This window comes from Rhinoderma darwinii, chromosome 1, assembly GCF_050947455.1.
Source record: "Rhinoderma darwinii isolate aRhiDar2 chromosome 1, aRhiDar2.hap1, whole genome shotgun sequence".
NCBI classification, from domain to species: domain Eukaryota; kingdom Metazoa; phylum Chordata; class Amphibia; order Anura; family Rhinodermatidae; genus Rhinoderma; species Rhinoderma darwinii.
In genome coordinates, this window is record NC_134687.1 from 48202980 (window position 1) to 48225051 (window position 22072).

The 22072-nt window shown below is 42.9% G+C and overlaps 1 protein-coding gene across 1 annotated transcript in view; it reads left to right on the forward strand.

Moving 5' to 3' along the window:
• NCAPG (non-SMC condensin I complex subunit G) overlaps window positions 1-22072 on the forward strand; it is a 78208-nt gene that overhangs the window by 16488 nt on the left and 39648 nt on the right. Inside the window, exons 2-7 of the mRNA XM_075858479.1 lie at window positions 6571-6777; window positions 9735-9963; window positions 11045-11190; window positions 11289-11373; window positions 11454-11646; window positions 12626-12775. Of these exons, the coding sequence (XP_075714594.1) occupies window positions 6571-6777; window positions 9735-9963; window positions 11045-11190; window positions 11289-11373; window positions 11454-11646; window positions 12626-12775 (1010 nt within the window). The remainder of the gene's footprint in view (window positions 1-6570; window positions 6778-9734; window positions 9964-11044; window positions 11191-11288; window positions 11374-11453; window positions 11647-12625; window positions 12776-22072) is intronic.

The window sequence follows — 22072 nt, forward strand, 5'->3', positions numbered from 1 at the left end:
GCAACCAATAGTCTTCTAGCATGGGATAGCCATCACCCTACCCCCTTGAAAAAAGGAATTCCTAAGGGACAGTACCTCAGGTTGAGGAGAAATTGCTCGGAGCTAGGAGATTTTATGGGGAAATCAAGACATCTCCGGCAGAGATTCCAAATGAGGGGATACCCGGACAAAACTCTTAGGCAAGCATATCAACATGCGTTGTCTTACAACAGAACACATTTATTAATCCCGCAGGCCACCACTGGGGAAGAAAATAACAAAAACAAAGTTAGGGTGATGGGTACTTATGACGATAGACATCGAGATATTAGAAGAATCTTTAATAAATTCTGGGGTATTTTAACAGCGGATAGTGACCTCAATCAGTCCGTGTCACCTTATCCACTAATTACTTTTAGACGAGGTAGAAACCTCTAAGATCGCTTGGTGCATAGTCACTTCTCGGAGGTCTCCTCACGAATGGATTGGTTACCCGACCCCCCGTTAGGGACCTTCCAATGTGGTACTTGTAGAGCCTGTCAGTACATTGTGAAAAGCAACAGTTTCCGAAGTGCATCTACCGGACAAGTCTTCACCAACAGGGAATTCGGTAATTGCAAGACCAAAGGGGTGGTCTACATGGCCACATGCACTTGCCCTCTAAACTATGTGGGAAAAACCATTCGGGAATTCCAAAGAAGAGGCCTGGATCACATAGGAAATTTTCGACGTAAAGACGACACCTGTTTAGCGAGACATATGAGAGAGATACATAACAATAGGGAGATGGAGATCTCATTTCAGATAGTAGAGGTCATTAGACCATCTAACCGAGGAGGTAGTTTGGATAAACTTCTACTTCAGAAAGAGTGTAGATGGATTTATAGGTTACACTCTTTGAGCCCTCAAGGGATTAATGACTATGTCTTTTACCAGCTTTATATAAATATGTCAGTATACACCTACCAATGACATAATCTAGACCTATATAACATCTAGCTAGTCATGAAATTGACAAATGAGGATTGTGAACATTGAAAACAGACATCCAGAAACGTATGCTCCTAATCCCCTTATTGTCCCCATAGATCGGATACATATAATATATATATACACAATCATTATGTAGTATGGTTACAGATCTATATATAAAAGCTAGGGACTCGTACGCACTGCATCTTATCTGCTTTCTTCATTATTACATATGGCCTATTAACCAAATAGTCCTCCCTCTTGATTAGTCCGCAGGCTAATTTAACTCTTTAATCTTCTATTCCGTTTTGCTCATCTGCCTCTACATATGTCGAGAATTCTATTCCAAATGCATTGGCCTTGTCTCTAAATTCAATACAAACCTGCTCCCACAAAACCAATGTGATTAATTTCACTTTTAATTGTACCCCGTCCGGTACGTACATAACATACCTCCAGTGATAGCACGACGTGTCCTATACAGTAAGGCAGAGCAGTCCCCGAAGGCCCCTCCCATGGCCCTGACGTAGAGGAAATGGGAGGGACCCTAGCGCTGGTGACAGCGCTATCCGCCTGGCCAATCATCCCCACATTTTCATTCTGGGGTAGCCGGTCTCACGACCACCTTGATTGGCCAAAACGGACAAGCCCCCTACAGGGGGTTAGGAGTGGCTGAACACGCTGTGCCTCACGATACGCTGTACTTCACAAGGAGGGGTGGACACTTTATAGCAAACTGGACCGACCCTGGACATGACAGCATGTCCTTTCATGCATTGTACGCTAAATAAATAATTAATAATATTATAATCCAAAGGCCCCTGATTTGCGTCAGTTACTTGTGTTAGCAATGAAACGCGTAGGGCACGCTCTGTGAGTGACTGGTACGAGTCACTAGCCTTTATAAGGGCTTATCAGCTGGCAACTGAACCAGCAATCCTATGCTGATATACATCGATCTACAGCACAGCCGGCTCAATAAATATCACCGCATCCTCAAGGATCACTGTGATCAAATAGAAGTTTAACCTCGTAGTTTGGCAATACAATTCAGGATATTTACCCTGACTGCACGGACGAGGATAAACTATTATACCAACGGGGTAACACATCCCCGATGGTCAGAGAGCCCAAGTCCAGACTACAATAGTACTATATATATAAGTAAACATAAAAATTATTAAAAACCATTACAATACATCTATTGTTAAAAATCCCCAAAAAACGAAAACATTATAGTCTATAGATACTAGTATCTGGATCAATTAACAATAAAAATAGGCTCGTCTTGTTATAGTAACTCGGATCAACACCTACTCACAGGGTTAAGAGTGACACTGTAAGTGCTGATAGCACTAGAAAAGGAAAAAGTATTACACTCTGCATTGTTTACCAGACAGGCAGATAGTATTTGAATTAAATACAGTTGATATCGCTAGCTATTTACCTTTCATATCCCTAAAGAAATGAATCGGTGATCTTATAAAGCTGTCGCACATGAGTCGCAGTCACGTGGTTTACATTGCTGTCTGGGGAAAGGGTGTTCCACGTGACCTAAAATGGAGCAAATTTGGACTTTTAAGATAGTCGGTTGCAATGTGACCGCGTAGGTGATTGTCCGTTGCAAGCGAAATGGCGCCCTAAGCTAAAACAAAGGGTCTTCCCAGTGTCCTGCCTATATTGTGTGTGACGCTGTAAGGTTGGCTAGTTAGACACGACAGTCGCATGACATCCAAACACGCTGGATTTTTTGTTGCGGTCTCAGCATCACGTGATCCTACCTGCGATGCAATCGGGGTAACCCAGCTGTGTTGCGGCCAAAGTTGCGAGGTAGTCCTAGCCTTATACTGTAGTCAATTGCTTGACCTGGTGATTCAAATGAAGTCCAGTTTGACAGGCAGGAGCCGCAGGGGTCCAAAAATGTAGGTGGTCGAACCTCTGCAGTGGCATATGCTATCAAAATACTAATATATCAATAAGGCTCTGTTCACATCTGCGTTGGAGGCCCCTTTGCAAATTCTACTGAAAAAACCCAGAAACCATAGCGCAGCATGCTGCGCTAATGTTTGTGGTAGATCCTCGGACGTCCTGACGGAACCCATTAAAGTGGGTGGGTTTCGTCAGGCGCTGGTTGTCTCTGTTGTTCAAGGAAACCTGCACTTCCGGCGTCTTTATTGTTCTGCTACTGTGATGGAGCAGAACAGAAAGCCGAACACAGGTGTGAACAGGGCCTAACCTGTGGCGGGACCAGAAATAGGAAACCAGTCGCTGCAAATATTGTGCTATGCAGAATCTTTATATCCAAATCTAAAAATGATCGTAGACCCAGATAGCCAATCGCTGTTTAACGTGGTAATGTTTTGCCAATAGTGACGTCACGGCTGGGGGTCATCTTGTTGCTATGAATGAAACCTTAAGGTGTAGGCGTGGATCAGAGAGGAATTGGAATAATAAAGGTTACTGGAAACTTTAGTCTTGGGGCCCAATTTTTTTTTTAATTTTCAAACTTTTGATCAGCTCCAAAAAGAGACACCCCACTTCCACCTGTAACCCGAGCAATGCATTTCCTTGTTTCGGGGTACAGTGAAATAGGGACATGTAAGGGGTCCGGAATCTAAAGACCATTACCGGTCAGATGATCTCTACAACTGGGGCAAGACTGAGAAGAAGGTGCAGAAGCGCCCAGCTGATCGTTTTGCTCCTTTGGCTGTGATCGTAGCTCGTTAAGCTGAAGGCGGCTTGCATAGAATTTTAATGTGAGGCGTCTTCAGCTTGACAGGAAGTGCCGATCAGCTGAGCTCTTGTGCGGCTTTGTTTTAGCAATGGTGGGGGGCTGTACCCCCGCCGATCCAATCTTTTAATACGGTATGTCTCTGACCTATCAAAAGTTTGAAAGTGTAGTTACTCTTTAAATGCTATGTACACATCTGAAATCTATTTTTTTTATAATAAAAATGTCTAGCAGTCTCTGACACGCAGGATCGAGCTGTTATCAATCACATGTAGGTTCATAACTTAGATGTGATTGATAACAGGTGGATCTTGCTTGTCAGAGATGCGCAGGACCTGCTGTGACTGAACCAGTCAGTGCCACTGACCTGACAGATACAGGTTTCAGCGCTAGATACAGCTGCTCTGTATACAGGATACAAAGCAGCTATATCTGAAAAAGTAAAAATTATTTTTAATAAAGTATTTAGCCTTTAAAGGGAACCTGTCACCAGCATTTCACCTATTAAACCGACTATACCTGGTGGTAGTGGGTGAAAAATCATTTCTATATAACCTATAATTGTCTTCTTAGTCGGCTCTGTAGCTTTAGTATTTAGCTTTTTAGTGTTCCCGCATCATATGCTAATGAGCAGAAAAGAGTCAGATCTTCATTTGAAAAGAGTCAAATCTTCGTTTGGAAACAGTCATATCTTCATTCCTCAAGTCTTTCCAAGTTTACTTCGCCTCCTTACTTTTGATTGACAGCTCTTCGCTTTCCCCCAGCACACAAAATCCTGCGCTTGTGCATTGATGTCCTCTTTTGGTGTGTGCGCACAAAGGGACACCGCATAATTACGATAAAAGGCGCAAAACGTTTGCAGACCGATATTTACAGTCGGAAGAGGAGTTTAGGAACGGGGATAACGGCAATGAACTTTTTATAGCAGTGGCCAGTGAGGGATAAGTAAAGCTCAATAGGTAAAATTCCGGTGACAGGTTCCCTTTAAGACTCATGCAGACAGCCACATTGCAGGTCTGTGCAACCTTTGAGTTGTACAGAGCTGTAATAGGGTACCCATAAACTTGATTGGAGCCCTACTGTACTTCTCTATGGTTGTCAAGGGTTCGGACAGCACTAGGCGGTAATGGGTGCACGAGTAGGGTCCCAATCCAATATATTAGCAAAAAAAGTACTCGGCACACCAGATTGGAGTGAAATTCTTAAATCTCTTTATTTATGCCAATGTCCATGTGCGACGTTTCGGTCAGGTTATGAACTTCATCAAGCACTTATTGCAAATTGTGGCTTAGGAGCAGAATCAAGACTGACTGCATATGGGACGCGTCCTATATGTGGTCAGCCGCGATACCTACACGCCTTGATTCAGATGCTAAGCCACAATTTGCAACAAGTGCTTGATGATCATAACCTGACCGAAACATCGCACATGCACATTGGCATAGTTACATAGTACAGCTGAAAAAAGACACATGTCCATCAAGTTTAACCAAGGGATAGGAAAAGGGAAGGTAAAAATTTCTACACATAGAAGCTAATATTATTTTTTTGTTCTCTGAAATTATCTAAGCCTTTTTTGCAGCCATCTACTGTCCCTGCTGTGACGGCTCCTGCGGTGACTATTCCATAGATTCACAGTAAAGAAGACTTGTCGCCTCTGCAGGTTGAACCTTTAAAAGATTTAAAGAGAATGTGTCGCTAGAATTATTATTTTTTTTTTTCAGTTAAACAATTACTATTTGAGTGATTACACATTGTTTTAATTTTTCACAAGTCAGGAAATATTCTAAATTAGATTCTAATTCATAACATTTCCATGTGCTGGTCACTAGAGGGAGCAGTTCCCAAAATTGCAGCATGGTCACTGTGGTAAAGTAACCTCATTGATTTATGCTGCAAATTTGGGGTGGACACATTCTCCTCTAGTGTCCTCACACAATCCCCCCTCAATTCTTGTGGCTAGTGCCAGGAAAAGGAGGGGTGTGAAGGTCTTCAAACCTCCTACACTGTCTGCCGCCATTTTCTGAGCGACTGCACAGTGTAGGAGGATTAGATACAGGGCTCAGCAGACAGTATAACATGAACATAATACACACCACCTACACGAACATAAATGACCTTCTTCTGCCTCCGCTGGTCTACGCTCCTTGCGCCTTCCCCTCGTTGAACATATGTCCGGAAGCCGCGGCCGGAAGTCGCCATCTTACTGTCCGGCAGCGGCTTCCGGTCCACTTGAAAATGGCGCTGGATTTCGCTCTACGAACAAGCTTAGTTTTGGAATGTGTGGGAGCGGCGCATGCTTCTGAGAATGGAACGGCTCCGGTTCTTATTCTCTATGGGGTTGTATGTTCCGTATTCCATCTCTGTATGTGTCGATAATCGACACATACAGAGATGGAAAAAAAAATGGCAGCCCCCATAGTGAAATAAAAGTAAGAACACAGTAAAAAGTTTAAAGTCACAACACTAATAAATAAAATTTTTGTTTATATTTTATTAAAAGCAATATAATAAAAAAACTAAAAATAAATCATGACACCTTCCCTTTAAGAATTTAACTCCAATCTGGTGTGCCGGGCACTTATTTTTTGCTAGCACTTCTCTATGTATCGGATTTCATAGGGTGGATTATTTAGACTGATTATTTTGGAATGATTTTTGAAAAAATATTGTCACGTTCATTACATTTGAGTATTATGGAGGTATTCTAGGGGAGGATATTTCTCCCATACAGAGCACCCTTATGGTGACACATTCAGTAGTTCGGAGCCGCAGGTGACTTCTGTACACAACGTGGGTGAGGATTTACTGTAGGATCCCGCTAAAAGCTTTAGTTACCATATTCACTAAGATTTAAGTGATCAGACTTTTTTTTTTTTTTTTCACAGATGGAAGATAGGTCAATTTTTCTGGAAGAATTTATTCATTACTTGAAGTACCCTCTAATAGTCTACAGGAGGGAACCTGCTGTAGAAAGGGTGATGGATTTTGTGGCCAAGTTCGTAACGTCCTTCCACAACAGTGACAGCGAGGAAGAGGATGAAATGGATGAAGAGAACTCCCCTGTCAATTATCTCTTTAACTTCCTCCTTCAGGTAGGTGTGAATCCCTTGCTGCTTAACTCTGTATCTTCATCCCACTACATTGGCCGTAGCCCAGAGAATTGTGTCTTTTATTGGTGAAGGTGTGCGTCACGTAAACTGTTGCATAGTAACATCCGGGTCCATAAGAATAAACCACATTACATAATATCACCTCGCTGGTTTTAACTTTATCAAGAGGATATTTCATCTGCCAAAAGACATCTCGTGCTGCTGCAGGACATCCTTGTCTAGGCTACAGATCGTATGTGCAAAACGCGTGTGATGTGTTTGGTCTCCTGACTTCTACCATTGTGCTTTTTCTTATTTATTTGTAGTTGTGTCTCTAGACTTCTTATAATACCTGTTTTGGGGAAACCTTTTGCACTTTATGACGTTGTAGCTTAGGATTCGTTTACATCTGCAATCAGTTTCCGTTGCTCTGCTCCATCAAAGGAGCAGAAAAATGAAAATATTGGAAGCGCCGGATCCGTTGCAGGGTGGACATCAACAGCATCCGATGTAACATGTTGACTTTAATAGTTCTGTCAGGTTTCCGTCATGGTGTCTGTCGTTTTACCGGACAAAATAGCATAACGTGCTGCGCTATTTTTTGCTGCATTTTGGACCGGATCTGTGATTGAGGCCCCTAATGGGCACCCCCTTTTTAGTTGTATTGACACATACTAAATTACTAAATTGTTCTTGTGCTTTCGTTCAAGTGTGCTGTGGATCATAACATTAAAGGGGTTGTCCAGTCCCTAAAAATTGATGGCCTATCCTCGGGATAGGCCATCAATAGCTGATGGGTCGGGGTCCGACTCCCGGCACCCCGGCTGATCAGCTGTCTTGAAGGGGTTGCAGCGATTTGTACGAGCTCTGCCTCCCCTTCATTTCTACTTGCTCACTGGGAATCGTCGACACGGATGTAGCGGCGATTCACAGTATTGTGAATGTGTTTGTGAAGATATAAAAGCCAGACAAAGTTGCTATTTGGGCAATCAGGATGGCAACTCCTGCTTGAGTTGAATAAAATGTATATAATCTATGTAATATATCATTCAGGTGCATATAATTAACTGGAGTTAGATTATAAACATCCACGGCAACTACATTTTCTCATGGCAACTGAAGGTTCACATTAATGGGCCCGCCACGGTCCAGTGATGTGACCTGATGTTACGATTTTCTTCTGTCAATTTAGTAGTAGGGCTGGGTAATTATGACCTAAATCAAAATCACGATAAATTGAAAATGTTACCTCGATTTGTGATTATTTAGTCCACGCCCCTTTCGTATGCCACGCCCCTTTTGCACGCTATGCCATTGAATTTATATTTATCCCCTGTGCCTGCTGTATACCACTGTATATAATATACCCCTGACACTGCCCTCACACAGTATATTGCCCACCATAGCTCTCCCCACACAGTATAATGCCTCTATAACTGCCTCCGCGCCGCATAATGTCCCCCGCGACTGGTCCGCGCCATATAATGTCCCCCTCGACTGTGGTCCGCAGGAGACATTTCGCTCCCCTGTTCTACCATTGGGTTCAACTGTATATCTGTGTCCTGAAGATGCAGATACAGTATAAACTGGGAGAAAATCATGGTTAAAACTGAAATTCGCAAGATAACGCTGATTGCGCGTTTTTGATTTTTCCGTTAATTGCCCAGGCCTACTTAGTAGTACAGTGTATTATCTTTGTATGAGAGAAAAAGGCAAAAAACCACGGCGCCACTTGGTGTGGATCAAAGAAGGTGGAGGTGAGAAAAAGGAGGATAATAAATGCTCACCGTGAGGTTATGAGAGTTGCATTTGAAGGGGTCCACAAGATAGCTGCTGCCAGATCCGGGCCGGTTACCGGGGTGACCGCTTGGGTATACTGAATGTACGGAGGAAAATATGGATCTGTATTGGCGCTGCTGAGTGGTGAAGACAGGATGAATCCAGAAGTCGGGTGAAAGTAAAATAATTGATATTTATTGCTATGCAACGCGTTTCAACGCCGAACTGGCGTTGAAACGCGTTGCATAGCAATAAATATCAATTATTTTACTTTCACCCGACTTCTGGATTCATCCTGTCTTCACCACTCAGCAGCGCCAATACAGATCCATATTTTCCTCCGTACATTCAGTAGTTATCTTTGTATGGACATTGCTATTAATGGTTTTTCCCAGACTTATTTGCATCTCGAATAACTCATTCTGGTAATTTTTGCAATAATTTTATAGTGGGATTATTCTCATTTCACGCTGCACCCTAACCATGTTTTTTAGGAACTGCTCGGTCTGATGAACGACCTATCTCTTCCAGCTCCTTCTCACTGCTTCTGTAGACCAATATCAGTCTGAGGCTGGCTTTACACTTGCGTCGGTGTTTTAGAAAATACGCTCCAAAAACAGCCGTGAAGAACACGAGTTGGTAAAAAAAAAAGGCTGAAAATCAGGAGCTGGTTTCCCTTGAAACCGGCGCTGTGTTTTCAGACGTTTTTTAGTAAGCGTGTGCACATACCTGAAGACTGCTGCTACGTGAGACTTAAAATACGCATTGCATTATTTATTATTCCATGCAGATTGTGTTTTTTGAGCGTGTGAATATGGACTTAGAAGTGTGGAAAGAGGGATATGGGTGACACTGAATATGGGGGAATTTTAGGATGATAATCAATCCTAACAAGATATCTCTATTTTTGTTTTAAAGGGCCATCTCAGAAAAACTGTCTAGATATGGATCATAAAAGTATTTCTAGTTTTTATATCTGAACGTCTTTCCTCAAATCTTTAAGACTCTCAAGTTGTTGTTGAACTCCTCTCCTGGTTTTATGATGCTATAAACACTAGATGGCGTTGATGATCTAAGAAAGGCATATAGAAAGAACAGACCTTTTATTATATATTATGTTATACATAAATACTTCACCTTTTAAACATCTCAACAGTTCTGATTATTTTTTTTTTTTCCAGTCACATGTTGCCAACAGCATGGCGGTGAGGTTTAGAGTCTGCCAGCTGATCTATAAACTATTGGTAAACCTGCCTGAAAATGCTCTGATTGACGATGATTTGTTTGATAAAATCCATGACGCCATGCTTATTCGCGTAACAGACAGAGTACCCAATGTCCGGATCCAGGCAGTACTGGCTCTGGCCAGGCTTCAGGACCCAAGTGATGTGAACTGCCCAGTTACCAATGGTGAGAATAACATGACACTGTTTTATATGGGTATACCGAAAAACGTCCGACTGCTGCTTAGACTAATAGAAAACCTGTTTTCGAATATCCTCTTATGGCATATAAGTTTATATGGAGTAGGATCTCTCATTGTGTCATGTGATTGACCTTCTGATTGTGACTTTTCTAATAGGCATTTGTAAATTTTTGACTATCTTCCTCCTAGGCATGATATTTCAGCGGGGTAGTAAATTGGCACGTCTGCCGCCACTTATTTTCCTTGTGAATAAGGGATCAGATAGGTTGAAACGCAACATTTGTGCTTTTTCCATACACCCAGGATTATCTGCGTGCGAGTCCAGATAAAATATTTATTTTTTTATTTTTTTTTTAAATGCCAATCGCTGACTGGACTTGGAATTTCCATCTCTCTACTTAGAAATATAGATCGAGAATGTTCCAGATTTTTGACCTTTAAAGGGGTTTTCCCATAATCATTATCACCTGTCCACAGGATAGATGATAAATATCTGATCGGTGGTCAGACCGATCAGACCCCCATCGATCACGAGAATGAGTTTACCTTGTTCCTGGGAGCCCCATAGGAATGGAGCCTGCTCAACCACTGCTCCATTCATTTCTATGGGGCTCCCAGGAATGGCAAGTTAAGCTCGTGATCGGTGGGGGTCACAGCGCTCAGGCCCCCACAGATCAGAAATGTATCACCTATCTTAAGGATAGGTGATGAATATTGATGCAATACTGAGACGAATAATAGACAGGCACTTCTCCGGCTCTTGGAGCACAATACGTCCCAGCACCACGCAAGATCCATTAATTAACAGGTGGGGCTCAGTTGTGTATAAGGGAAATATTTGAATTGCACTGAAGAAAAGTGGGTGCGTGCAAAACTTGTGCTCCACATCCATGCTGCCTTCTCTTGCCTATTAAAGAAGATTTCTTTAACTATATGGTGAGTGCTGTGGAATTTCTCTTCCTTCACTGATAAATATTGATTACGGGGGTACCCCTTTTAATAGTTACGTACTATGTGCGTCGTTGTGTCAATATTGGGCCATTCCTGATACTTTTTGTTTTATAGCTTACATGCATTTGTTGGAAAATGATCTCAATGCAGAAGTGCGGAGAGCGGTGTTATCTTGTATTGCTCCATCTGCCAGGACTTTGCCGAAGATTGTTGGAAGAATCATGGATGTGAAGGAGCTTGTGAGAAAGCTTGCGTACCAGGTAAAGTAGCTGTTGCTGAATGTTTGCCATAGAAGAACCACCTCCATATTACATAAAAGCATTTACCAGGTAACCTCTATGATCCCGGTCTCCCACAGGTTTTAGCAGAAAAGGTCCATATAAGAGCATTAACCATTGCACAAAGAGTTAAACTCCTGCAACTAGGGCTGAATGACAGATCCGGTAAGTGTTGTGAATGATGTAGAGTGGACTTGGTCAGTTTTCTATATAGCTATGTGCATTATTTATTTTTGTTTTTATAGAGGCCGTAAAAGAAATTCTGCAGAAAAAACTATTGCAGTCCTGGCTGAAGTACACGGAGGGGAATGTCCTGGAGCTGCTCCATCGTCTGGATGTGGAAAATTCACCAGAAGTTGCTGTTTCTGCACTCAATGCGATGTTCGCTCTTTCCTCTGTCAATGAACTTGTCGAAAAGTGTAAAAACATTGATGAGAGGTAAACAACGGTTGACGCGTTTTCTGTTGATTGCATAGTGTAGGTTAAAATTGTACATTTTTATTATGGCAAAAAAAAAGTATTTTACCTATGAACACTTAACTTCTATTCACAGGGGACTAAGGTTCTCCATTCTAGCTACCGCTGGGGGTCCCAATGGCCAGTCCCCACTGATCTAAAGGTCCTCGTACACTGCCCAATTATCGGGCAAACGAGCATTCATGAGCTAATCTGCCAGTTTATGCAGCCAGTAAAATGGTCGCTAGTCAGCAGCGCATCTCCCTGTGTAAACGGAGATGTGCTGCCTACATGATGGAATTGTTTGGGGACGAGCGATTGTAGTAACGATCGCTCGTCCTCATACATTACCAATCATGGCTCCTTGTGAAATGCAAATTTCGTTGTTTTATATGGGAATCTGTCAACAGGCTACAAATTGTAAATGAGAACCAGGCTCTAGACAGGGGCTTCTGCGTTTTTTCCCACCAATTGCTTGACTGTTGTAGTCCGTCTCATAGAGCTTGAATGGAGCGGCTTAACACATGATTGACCGTTGCATCTGTACACACAGGCTGACTTCACACGTGGCGGGTACACTGCGTAATAGCACGCAGTGCATCCGCCCTGCCTGCCGCAGGGCATTCCGGGCTAAAATACCCACCAAACTGTGGTGCAGTTTTCCGCCCGGAATGCCCGCGGCGAAAAACTGCAGCACTAAAGCCTGCTGGCTTCATGGGATGACGTCTCATTCAAGGAGACTGCTGCAGCCTGTGATTGGCTGCAGCGGCGGTCACATGGGATGAAGCGTCATCCCAGGAGGCCGACCCTCTGATGTCATCCAGGCCGGTCTAATTCCATTTCTGAAAATTTGCAGTATTTACGCAATGTGTGAACTGGCCCATACGATGCGCTTAGCAACAGTAAGTTTTTACTTTTAGCAAACCAGTGTTTGACTTTTGCATCAAAATTTCTTCCCTAGGAAGCTAATTCCCTTGGACTCTTTGAGTCCAGAGAATGTATTGTACTGGAAAGCGCTTTGTGAATACTTCAAGTCAAAAGGCGATGAGGGGGATGCTGCACTTGAACAGATTTTACCAGAGACAGCTGTGTATGCGGAGTATTTGCTGAGGTAAGGCTTTATTCAGACGAACGTAAAATACGCGCGTGCAACGCGCGTGATTTTCACGCGCGTTGCCCGGACCTATATTAGTCTATGGGGCCGTGCAGACATGTGCGTGGTTTTTGCGCAGCGTTGCTCCGTTGCCAAAAAGGCATGACATGTCCGTTGATTCAGCGTTTTCAACGCATCACGCACCCATTGAAGTCAATGGGTGCGTGAAAACAACGCAGGGCACACGGAAGCACCTCCGTACGCACAGCGTTTTTCACGCAACACTTGTTAAGTCTATGTAAATGAGTTGAGCAGACTAGACAAAACAACTACAAACCAGGAAGTGGCTTTTCACTTTCTGAGCACATGCGCACAGTTTAAACTGACATCTGCAGCAATAGTAGTTTTTTAACCTGTAAAACCACCCAAAAACAACAAACACGGGCCAAAGTGTGAGGTAACGTGAAATCTTGATGCGAACATGTGCTCACAGCAAGCAGGTGTTGGAGAAAGTGTATTTTTGTAGGCTGCCCTCTCCATTACTCCACCCTCCGTTGTTTTGACGCGTGTAAAAAAACGCATGCCATACGCGCGTTAAATACGCTATCACGCTGCCCAAACGGATGCCACACGCAACTCCAACGCAACCGAAACGGCGCGTTTTTCACGCGCGCAAAAGCGCAACGTTCGTGTGAATCCAGCCCAACGTTGTTTTTTTTTTTTCTTGCCCCTTCCGTTTCTTTGTTTTGTTGTTTTTCTTTAAATGGTCAGTAACCTTTCAACAAACTGCATAAATCAATAGGACAAGCGAATATAAGAAAGTTGGAGATCTAGATATATATATATATCGATCTACTTTTTTTATTTTATTTTTTTAAATCCCTCTTTACTTATCAAGCTGTTTCCCCTCCTAGCTGTTCACTCATTCTGAATTTACTGCTAAATCCATCTTAGTCTACACTCACACGGCAGTGAAAAAAAATGGCCATTAAAAACTGATCAACTGTCAGTTTTTCATGGCCATTTTGCGTCGGTGTGTCTCTAAATTTTCATCCATTTCTAGTCAGTCTGTGCATTTTTCATGGCCTTTTTTTCTTTTAGATAGTGCTGCAATGTCCCTGTAGATGGTGCCACGATGCCAACTGTAGATAGCTTCACTGTAGGCATGGAATTCCTCTGCCTTCGGGTTCCGCTCATAGAGGAGCCCCTGACGTCTGTCCATATATGGACAGTGACGTCAGGAGAGCGGAATCTCCTGCTAGACCGGCCCTGGGGATTCCGTTCCAGGAGCAACCCCTTTATATATGTCCATATATGGATAATGAGGCCGGGGGCTTCTCCAGGAGCGGAATCCCCTGCCAGAGCGGGGTCTGGCCACTGGGGATTCCGCTCCTACAGGAAGCTGCAGTGGTGCTATCAATGGGGGGGGGGGGGGGGGTTTGCAATCTTTAGGCAGGGGGTGCTATCTACATGGAGGGGTCCTATCTACATGACTGTAGTGCCCGGCTAGAGATCTTGCGATGCTCTGGCCGGGGATTCCATTGTTGAAAGACCTGACTTCACTGTCCTTATATGGACAGTAATGTCAAGGGCTTCTCCGGGCTCAGCGCTCAAAGTAGTGCTGTGTGCCGTTACAAGGATTGTTTCCTGAGAAACGGCGGGTAAAATCGGATCGATTGACTTCTATGGGAGCCGTCTGGCTGTGAAAACGGCCAAAAATACGACACGTCCTATTTTTTGACGGCCAATGTTCACAGGCCGTTCAAAAAATCGGCCATGTAAATACACCCATAGAACTTGTGGTTCTGAAAACGTCCGTTAAAAAGACTATCGTCACATGGCTGTTTTTCACTGTTGTGTGAATGTAGCCTTAAAGGGAATGTGTTGCCAGAAAAACATGTTTTTTTTTAAAAAATTAAACATTTAGTGTGTGGGTGATTAAACATTGTTCAAATTTTTTTTATTTTTTTCAAGAGACAGGAAATATTATAAATTTTTTCTAATTTATAATACTACCCATTTTTGGTCACTAGATGGAGCTAGTTCCCAAAATTGCAGCATTGCAACATTGGGTTAAAAGCCCTCGCTCTAGTGAGCTCTCAGCATTCCCCCCTCCTTTATCCTGGCTAGTGCCGGGATAAACGAGGGGTTTGAAAGGTTTAACCTCCTACACTGTGTGTCGCCATTTTTTGAGGTAACCCACAGTGTAGTAGGTTTACATACAGTAGTAAACAAACACTAACATACATTGAAATCTCTTACCTGCTCCTGCCGCCGCGGCTCCCTCCGGCCCGTCCGCTCCCTTTGCTGCCGCTGTTCCATGTGCACAAGTCCGGAAGCCGCGACCGGAAGTAGTAATATTACAGTCCGGCCGCGACTTCCGGTCCACAGGAAAATGGCGCCGGACGGCGCCAATTTCGAATAGGACTGTGTGGGAGCGGCGCATGCGCAGTTCCCACACAGACGCCGTACACGGACGTGAATGGGACGGGAGCCGTTCACAGTCCCTATGGGACTGTGGCTGCCGTATTCCATGTCTGTGTGTCGTTAATCGACACACACAGAAATGGAACAAAAAATGGCAGCCCCCATAGGGAAGAAAAAGTGTAAAAATAAGAAACCGTAAAACACAAACACACAAATGAATATAAACGTTTTTATTAAAGCACTAACATCTTTAACATATAAAAAATGTATTTGTGATGACACTGTTCCTTTAAGGTACAAGACTGATTCTCAACTTGCTGAAGGATCAGATTACATGCTGCCCATAGAAATCTATGGGGAGGAGGGAGCAGAGTGGGAGACACAGATGCTGCCGCTGCTTCTAATAAGCGTTTTATCTCACACTGCTTTATGATGTCCTCCATGATGCTGTTGCTTCTGTGTGTGTTCTACAAAGAGATAGGGGAGAATGTTTTCTTGTCTGTGTGCTTTGTATGAAAGACATGATAGCGGTTTGGCTCCATCCACTAGCTTAACCCCTTCATGCTCCTTGACTTACTATTCAGTAAGGGTATGTTCACACGGCAGCCTCCGTTATGGCTGAAATTACGTAGCTGTTTTCAGGAGAAAACAGCTCCGGCATTTCAGATGTAATGGCAAGTGCAGGCGCTTTTCGCTGCGTCCCTTACGGACGTAATTGGAGCTGTTTTTCCATGGTGTCAATGGAAAATGGCTCCAATTACGTCTCAAGAAGTGACAGGCACTTCTTTGACGTGGGCGTCTATTTTAATGACTGTCGGCACAGAACATCATAAAGCCCATTCAAATGAATGGGCAGATGTTTGCAGACGCTTTGGTGCCGTATTTTCGGACGTAATTTGAGGTTAAAACCCCCGAATTACGTCCGTAAATAGGGTGTGTGAACCCAACCTCATGCTGACTGCATTGTTCGCTCTCAGTGACGGTATAGTATGTCATGGGGAAAATACAGCGCCATTTCCCCCCGGCGTTTCCTTAAGCTATGATAGGCTACTGTCGGAAACCGCAGTTATTACAGCTTAACCGGTTAAGGACTAGGCTGTTTTACAGCTAAATGACCAGAGCAAATTTCACAATTTTGCTATGCGCTTCTTTAGATGACTATAACTCTGTAGGTGAATAAAGTTCATCTTTGAATTTTACACTCTTTTTAAAGGACAGATAGGGCTTTGTTTTAGTGGCATTTGTCAGTATATATCATTTTTATTTTTTTCTCTAAAGTGGGCAAAATTGGAAAAAAATGCAAGAATTTAGCAAATGCGTCAGTTTAGGCTAGTATTTTTCACACACGGTATAGTCCACGGACAAAATTCATCTCCTTTCACATTCTTCCACTTCTCCCGTGCATGGGGATACCAAATATGTGTGCCTTATTCGCTGTGCGGGCATGTGCCAGGGCTTGGCATAAAAGGAGGCTTTTTGGCCTTTTCGGTCCAGGAATTTTGCATTTGATTTTAGAGCCGCATACTGTTTTCTGGGGGGCCTAATGCTGCTGAAACATTAGAAACACCCCATAAATGACTTCATTCACACAAGTAGACCCCACAAGGTTTCCTTCAAGGGGTTTATCATATTTTTAGCAAGTCCAGTTTTCTTCTGAAAGTTTCTTGAATAAGATGGAACAAAATAAAATCAGCACTTTTTTAGCAAATGCGTCAGTTTAGGCTAGTATTTTTCACACACGGTATAGACCACGGCCAAAATTAATCTCCGTTCACATTCTGCCACTTCTCCCGTGCACGGGGATACCAAATATGTGGCCTTATTGATCACATAGAGATGTAGCAGGGCGGAGGATAGAAGAAGATTATTTCACATATCGCTTTTTTTCAAAGCTGGTTTTACAAAACTCAACAGAGTTTCTATAACACAAAATATCTGCTCTTGAAGCAGAAATCCCAAAATATTCACTTAGGGGTATAATGGGAATTTATTTTTTGGGGTTTTCTAAAATAAGAAATTGCAGGTTAATGCAAATGGACTCTCCAGCAGATGAACTTTAGAGAATATGCAAACATGACATCCACCCCCCACCCATTCCCTCCCTCACCCTTGGAGTAAAATCATGGGAAAAATAAAAACGTAATGTAGGGCAAATATATTTTCAACAAATTAACTAAAATCTAATAATTCAGAACAGTGTGGTATTTTTTAAAACATGGCTCAATGCACAGGCCTGGTTGCGAGGGACATGAGGGACAGAAATATCGGGAATCTTTGCGGTGCCCGTCTTTTCTGCAGACGCGGCACTTTTTCTGGGGGTTGCTTCTGGTTGCTGTTGGGGGAATCCGACTGATGAAGTGTCTTTCCGTCAGTCGCGTGACATCCTCAGACTGGGGGCATTCTCGGGTGTCCTGAACATCAAAAATGAGGCCTTCAATAATTTTTTCCTGGAAATCCAGGTATGTGTCTCTGCCTCTGTTTTTTTTGTAGAGCACAAATGAATTGTGGATGGCCACCTGTAACAAATAAATGGCCACCTTTTTGTACCAGGTTTTAGTTTTGCGTTTTACTAAATAGGGCTGTAAAACCTGGTCGCTTAAATCCACCCCCCCCATGTACTTGTTATATTCGGACACGCTCACTGGTTTGTGCTTGTCCGATGTTGCCCCTCTTTCCCTCACTGCCACTGTTCCTGCGGTATGAATCGTGCTTAGCACATACACGTCTTTGCGATCCCTGAACTTGACCGCCAGCAATTCTTCAGATGCATAAGCACAGGAGTCCCCCTTTACCATGCGCTTCCCCACTAATTGCTGTGGAAAACCAATTCGGTTTTTGCGCATGGTACCACATGCCCCAGTCCTTGCAGCATGCAAATGCCTAAACAGGGGCACACTCGAATAAAAATTATCACAGTACAGGTGGTACCCCTTGTGAAGCAGAGGCTGCATTATCTCCCACACGATCTTACTGCTGGTGGAAAGATCAGGGGGGCATCCAGGAACATTTATTGTGCGGTCCCGCCCTTCATAAATCCTGAAGGCGGTGGTATATCCTGACCCGCTTTCACACAATTTGTAGAGCTTAACGCCATATCTTGCCCTTTTGGAAGGTAGATATTGGCGAAAGCTAAGTCTGCCATGAAAGTTGAGGAGGGATTCGTCCACACTTACATTCTGCTCAGGGGTGTAGAGTTGCAGAAATAAATTATTCAGGGAATTTATTAGCGGTCTTATTTTGAACAACCGATCCCGGTTTGCATCGGTACTTGGGGGGGCCTGTGCGTTGTCATTGAAGTGGAGGAACCTCATTATTGTCTCATAACGAGACCTGGGCATTACTGCAGAATATACTGGGGTGGCTTGGGCGGGTCTTGTTGACCAGTAAGACCTAATGGAGGGCTTTTTGACAATACCCATATTTAGGGTGAGCCCCAAAAAAAATTTTAATTCCTGCAAATTGGTGGGCGTCCAATCTCTGGCATGGGTGGATGAAGGTTTCTGCCTTATATATTGCGTGGCATATAAATTTGTTTCGTGGACAATCTGATTTAGGATGTCGTCCGTTATAAATAAATGGAAGTAATCCATTTGGACGAAATTTGTATTGTCCACGGTTATGCCAGGAGTGGCCGTAAATCCGTGGATTCTAGGCCCAAAAGATGGGGCAGGTGCCCATACAAGAGCCTGGACTGGAGGGACCAGGCTGTCCCGTGCTACAGCGCTACTTGGCCCTGCGCTTTCATGTTCTGCAGTTTCGACTGCATCAGGGACAACGTCCCCTGAAGATGAACCTGAAGTGACGCTGTCATCGTCACTACCTAAAACAGGTTCCATCTCGGACGCCATCTCTGATGCGGTCTCCGACTCAGACCACAGCATGGCGTATGCCTCCTCGGCGCTAAACAACTTCCTCGCCATAACGTAACTAACACTAACACTAACTAAACAAATTTTTATTTTTTTTTTTATAAAACACACAAACTAACTGCTATATATATCTACACTACCGCTAACAAAAAAATAAACCGCTATTGCTATATATATTATATATATGTGGATATATATATAATTATATACTCCCTACCTGCCTATTCTAATAGAATAAAAGAAAGAAAGGTAGATAGATAGAAAAAAAGATAGATGGATAGATAGATTGTATAGATAGATAGAAATCTATCTATACAGAGAATGTTTTAGAGTGTAACTGTATTTTTTTGTAACTGTAATCTTCTGGCAGCAATTCTCCCGAGTCTCTTCTTCTCCTCAAACTGAAACAATGTTTGAGGAGAAGAAAAGAGGCAGGAGATTTACTGCCAGAAAAGTCAAAATAAAACAAATGTGGTCGCTGTGATAGGTTTTCACAGCGACCACATGTTCAGGGACCATCAGATTGGTCCCTGATACTCTGCCCAGTGCCCAGAGCTGTTGGTAACAGCGAGGGCACAGGGCTGTGTGCACGCGATCGCGTGCACACTGTTTTCTATGCAGAAATGCATGTGATCGCTGTGATTGGTTGTCACAGCGATCACATGTTCAGGGGCCAAAAGATTGACCCCTGACATTCTGCCCAGTGCCCATGGCTGTTAGCAACAGCCAGGGCATAGAGCTGTGTGCACGCGATCCCGCGTGCACAGTCTCTGAAGTGCGGCCGTATATATACTATACGCCGGACTTTAGAGACCCTGACCGCTGGCCGTATAAATACGGCCAGCGGTCGGGAACCTGTTAATGTGCAGGGATTGATCGCGGTGGTCCCTGCTGATTAACCCCTTAGAAGCGATGTTCAATAGTGATCGTGGCTTCTAATTGGGTACAACACCATCTTCGGCCGCGCGACGCAATTGTAGGCTGCCAATGGTTGCTATGGCAATCTGAGGCCTAACAATGGCCTTCGAGTCTGCCATCTACAGAAGCCTAGTAGGTCCCGCCAAAGGCAGGACCCACTAGTAACTATGCATGTTTTGCAGTGTATTAGAATAGCGATCAGGACCAAAAAAAGTTGTTACTTTAAAACTTTTTTTTTTTTTTTTTCCAGAAGTCAAAATCGCCCTTTTTCCCCTGATCAACAAGTCCTTTATTATTTTTAAAAAAAAACAGAAATAATTCATGTCGCCACGTCCGTAACGGCCTGAACTATAAAAGTATTTTGTTATCCCACGTTTTGAACGCCGTAAAAAAAAATTATAATAAACCATACCAGAATCCTTTTTTTCTTTTTTTTTTTTTTTTTTTTGGTCACTTCACCTCCCAAAAAATTGAATAAAAAGATCAAAAAGTCACATGTACCAAAAAATAATACTGATCAAAACTACAGTTCGTTACGCAAAAAACAAGCCCTCACACCGCTTTCTTGACGGAAAAATAAAGTTATGGCTCTTAGAATATGGCAACACAAACAGTAAATGAGATAATATATATATATATATATATTTTTTTTTTTTTTAAATAGTTTATTTTGCAAACGCCATAAAGCATAAAAAAAGCTATATACATTTATCACCATAATCGTACTGACTCGCACAATAAAGTGTGTCCTTTATAGCGCTCGGTGAAAGTTGTAAAAAACAATCGTAGAATTGCGTTTTTTTTTAGTCACCACACTAAAAATTAGAATAAAAACGAATCAAAAAGTCGCATGTACCACCTAGTATAGGCTCTGCTCCGGGACTCTGTGGAATTTCCTGACATCTCTGTCCATATATTGACAGCGATGTCAGGAGCACAGTTGGGGTCCCAGTAGGAGCGCTACTAGCGCTCTGCCCCGGACTGCAGCTCTGGGGGTTATTTATTTCAGTTACTTATATGGCAGCGCTGTACGGACGTCCTTTTTTTTTTTTTTTTCTTTTTTTTTTTTTTCTGTTCCCATTGGGGCTCACAATCTCAATTCCCTATTGGTATGTTTTTGAGGTGTGGGAGTAAACCGGAGTACCCGGAGGAAAATCACGCAAACACAGATCGCTATGTGCAGAGTAAATGAATGGAGAGAAGGTAGATTAGGTAGGGGGCTTTAGCTCATATTCCACATTGAAAATCTGCACCAAATGTGCAAACACAACATCACAGACCTTTCTATAGTTGCACCAATCTCAGGTTTAGCAACAGTAACTAACTTCTTTTGTGCTTATTTTAGTGTTCGACTGGGTTCAGGAATCAAATTTTAAGATAAGTCAAAGTCCATGCCAAAATCTTTAAAAATTAACTTAATGTTGAAGCCCAGGCATTACCATGTTCTGGCTAATGAAGCCCCAGTAGAAGAAGATTGAAAAGCCGTGCTATATGATAAATTAAGATATATATTTCTAAAGTACGGTCTGAATTTTTAAGCGGTATTCCCAGAATCAATATTTTTCACCTATCAAAAGGATAGGAGAGAAGTGTCTAACTGCTGGGACCCCCTCTGGTCATTAGAACGGGGGACCCAAGCCCATCCTAATGCTCCTAACTGTATCCCCACAATGAGGAGGAACTTTAATGGAGCGGCAATCACCGTGATTGGCTACAGCAGTCACATCTCTTTGATGGGATGTCATCGCTACAGCAGAAAGTAAAGACAATCGGGGAACTTATCCGCGTCAGTAGTGAAATGGGAGAGGGTCGGTTGAGGTGTTTTTTTTTGTTTTTTTTTTCTTCCTGCACACCATTGTGAACTATCTTAAATATATTTTTTTAGTCTCTAGACAACCCTTTTAATTGCCTGCTGCAAAACTGCTCTCTTGAACAGGGATTGCTCATGGTGGTAGAAACAGGAATTCTGTATTGGCGCGTTTTTATTTCTATGCTGTCAGTATATTTTAGAAACATACATTTATTTATAGCGTTTATTTGTCTTATCTATAAATTTTACTATTTCTATAACGAAGAGATTATTTCACTTTCATGTCTGTCT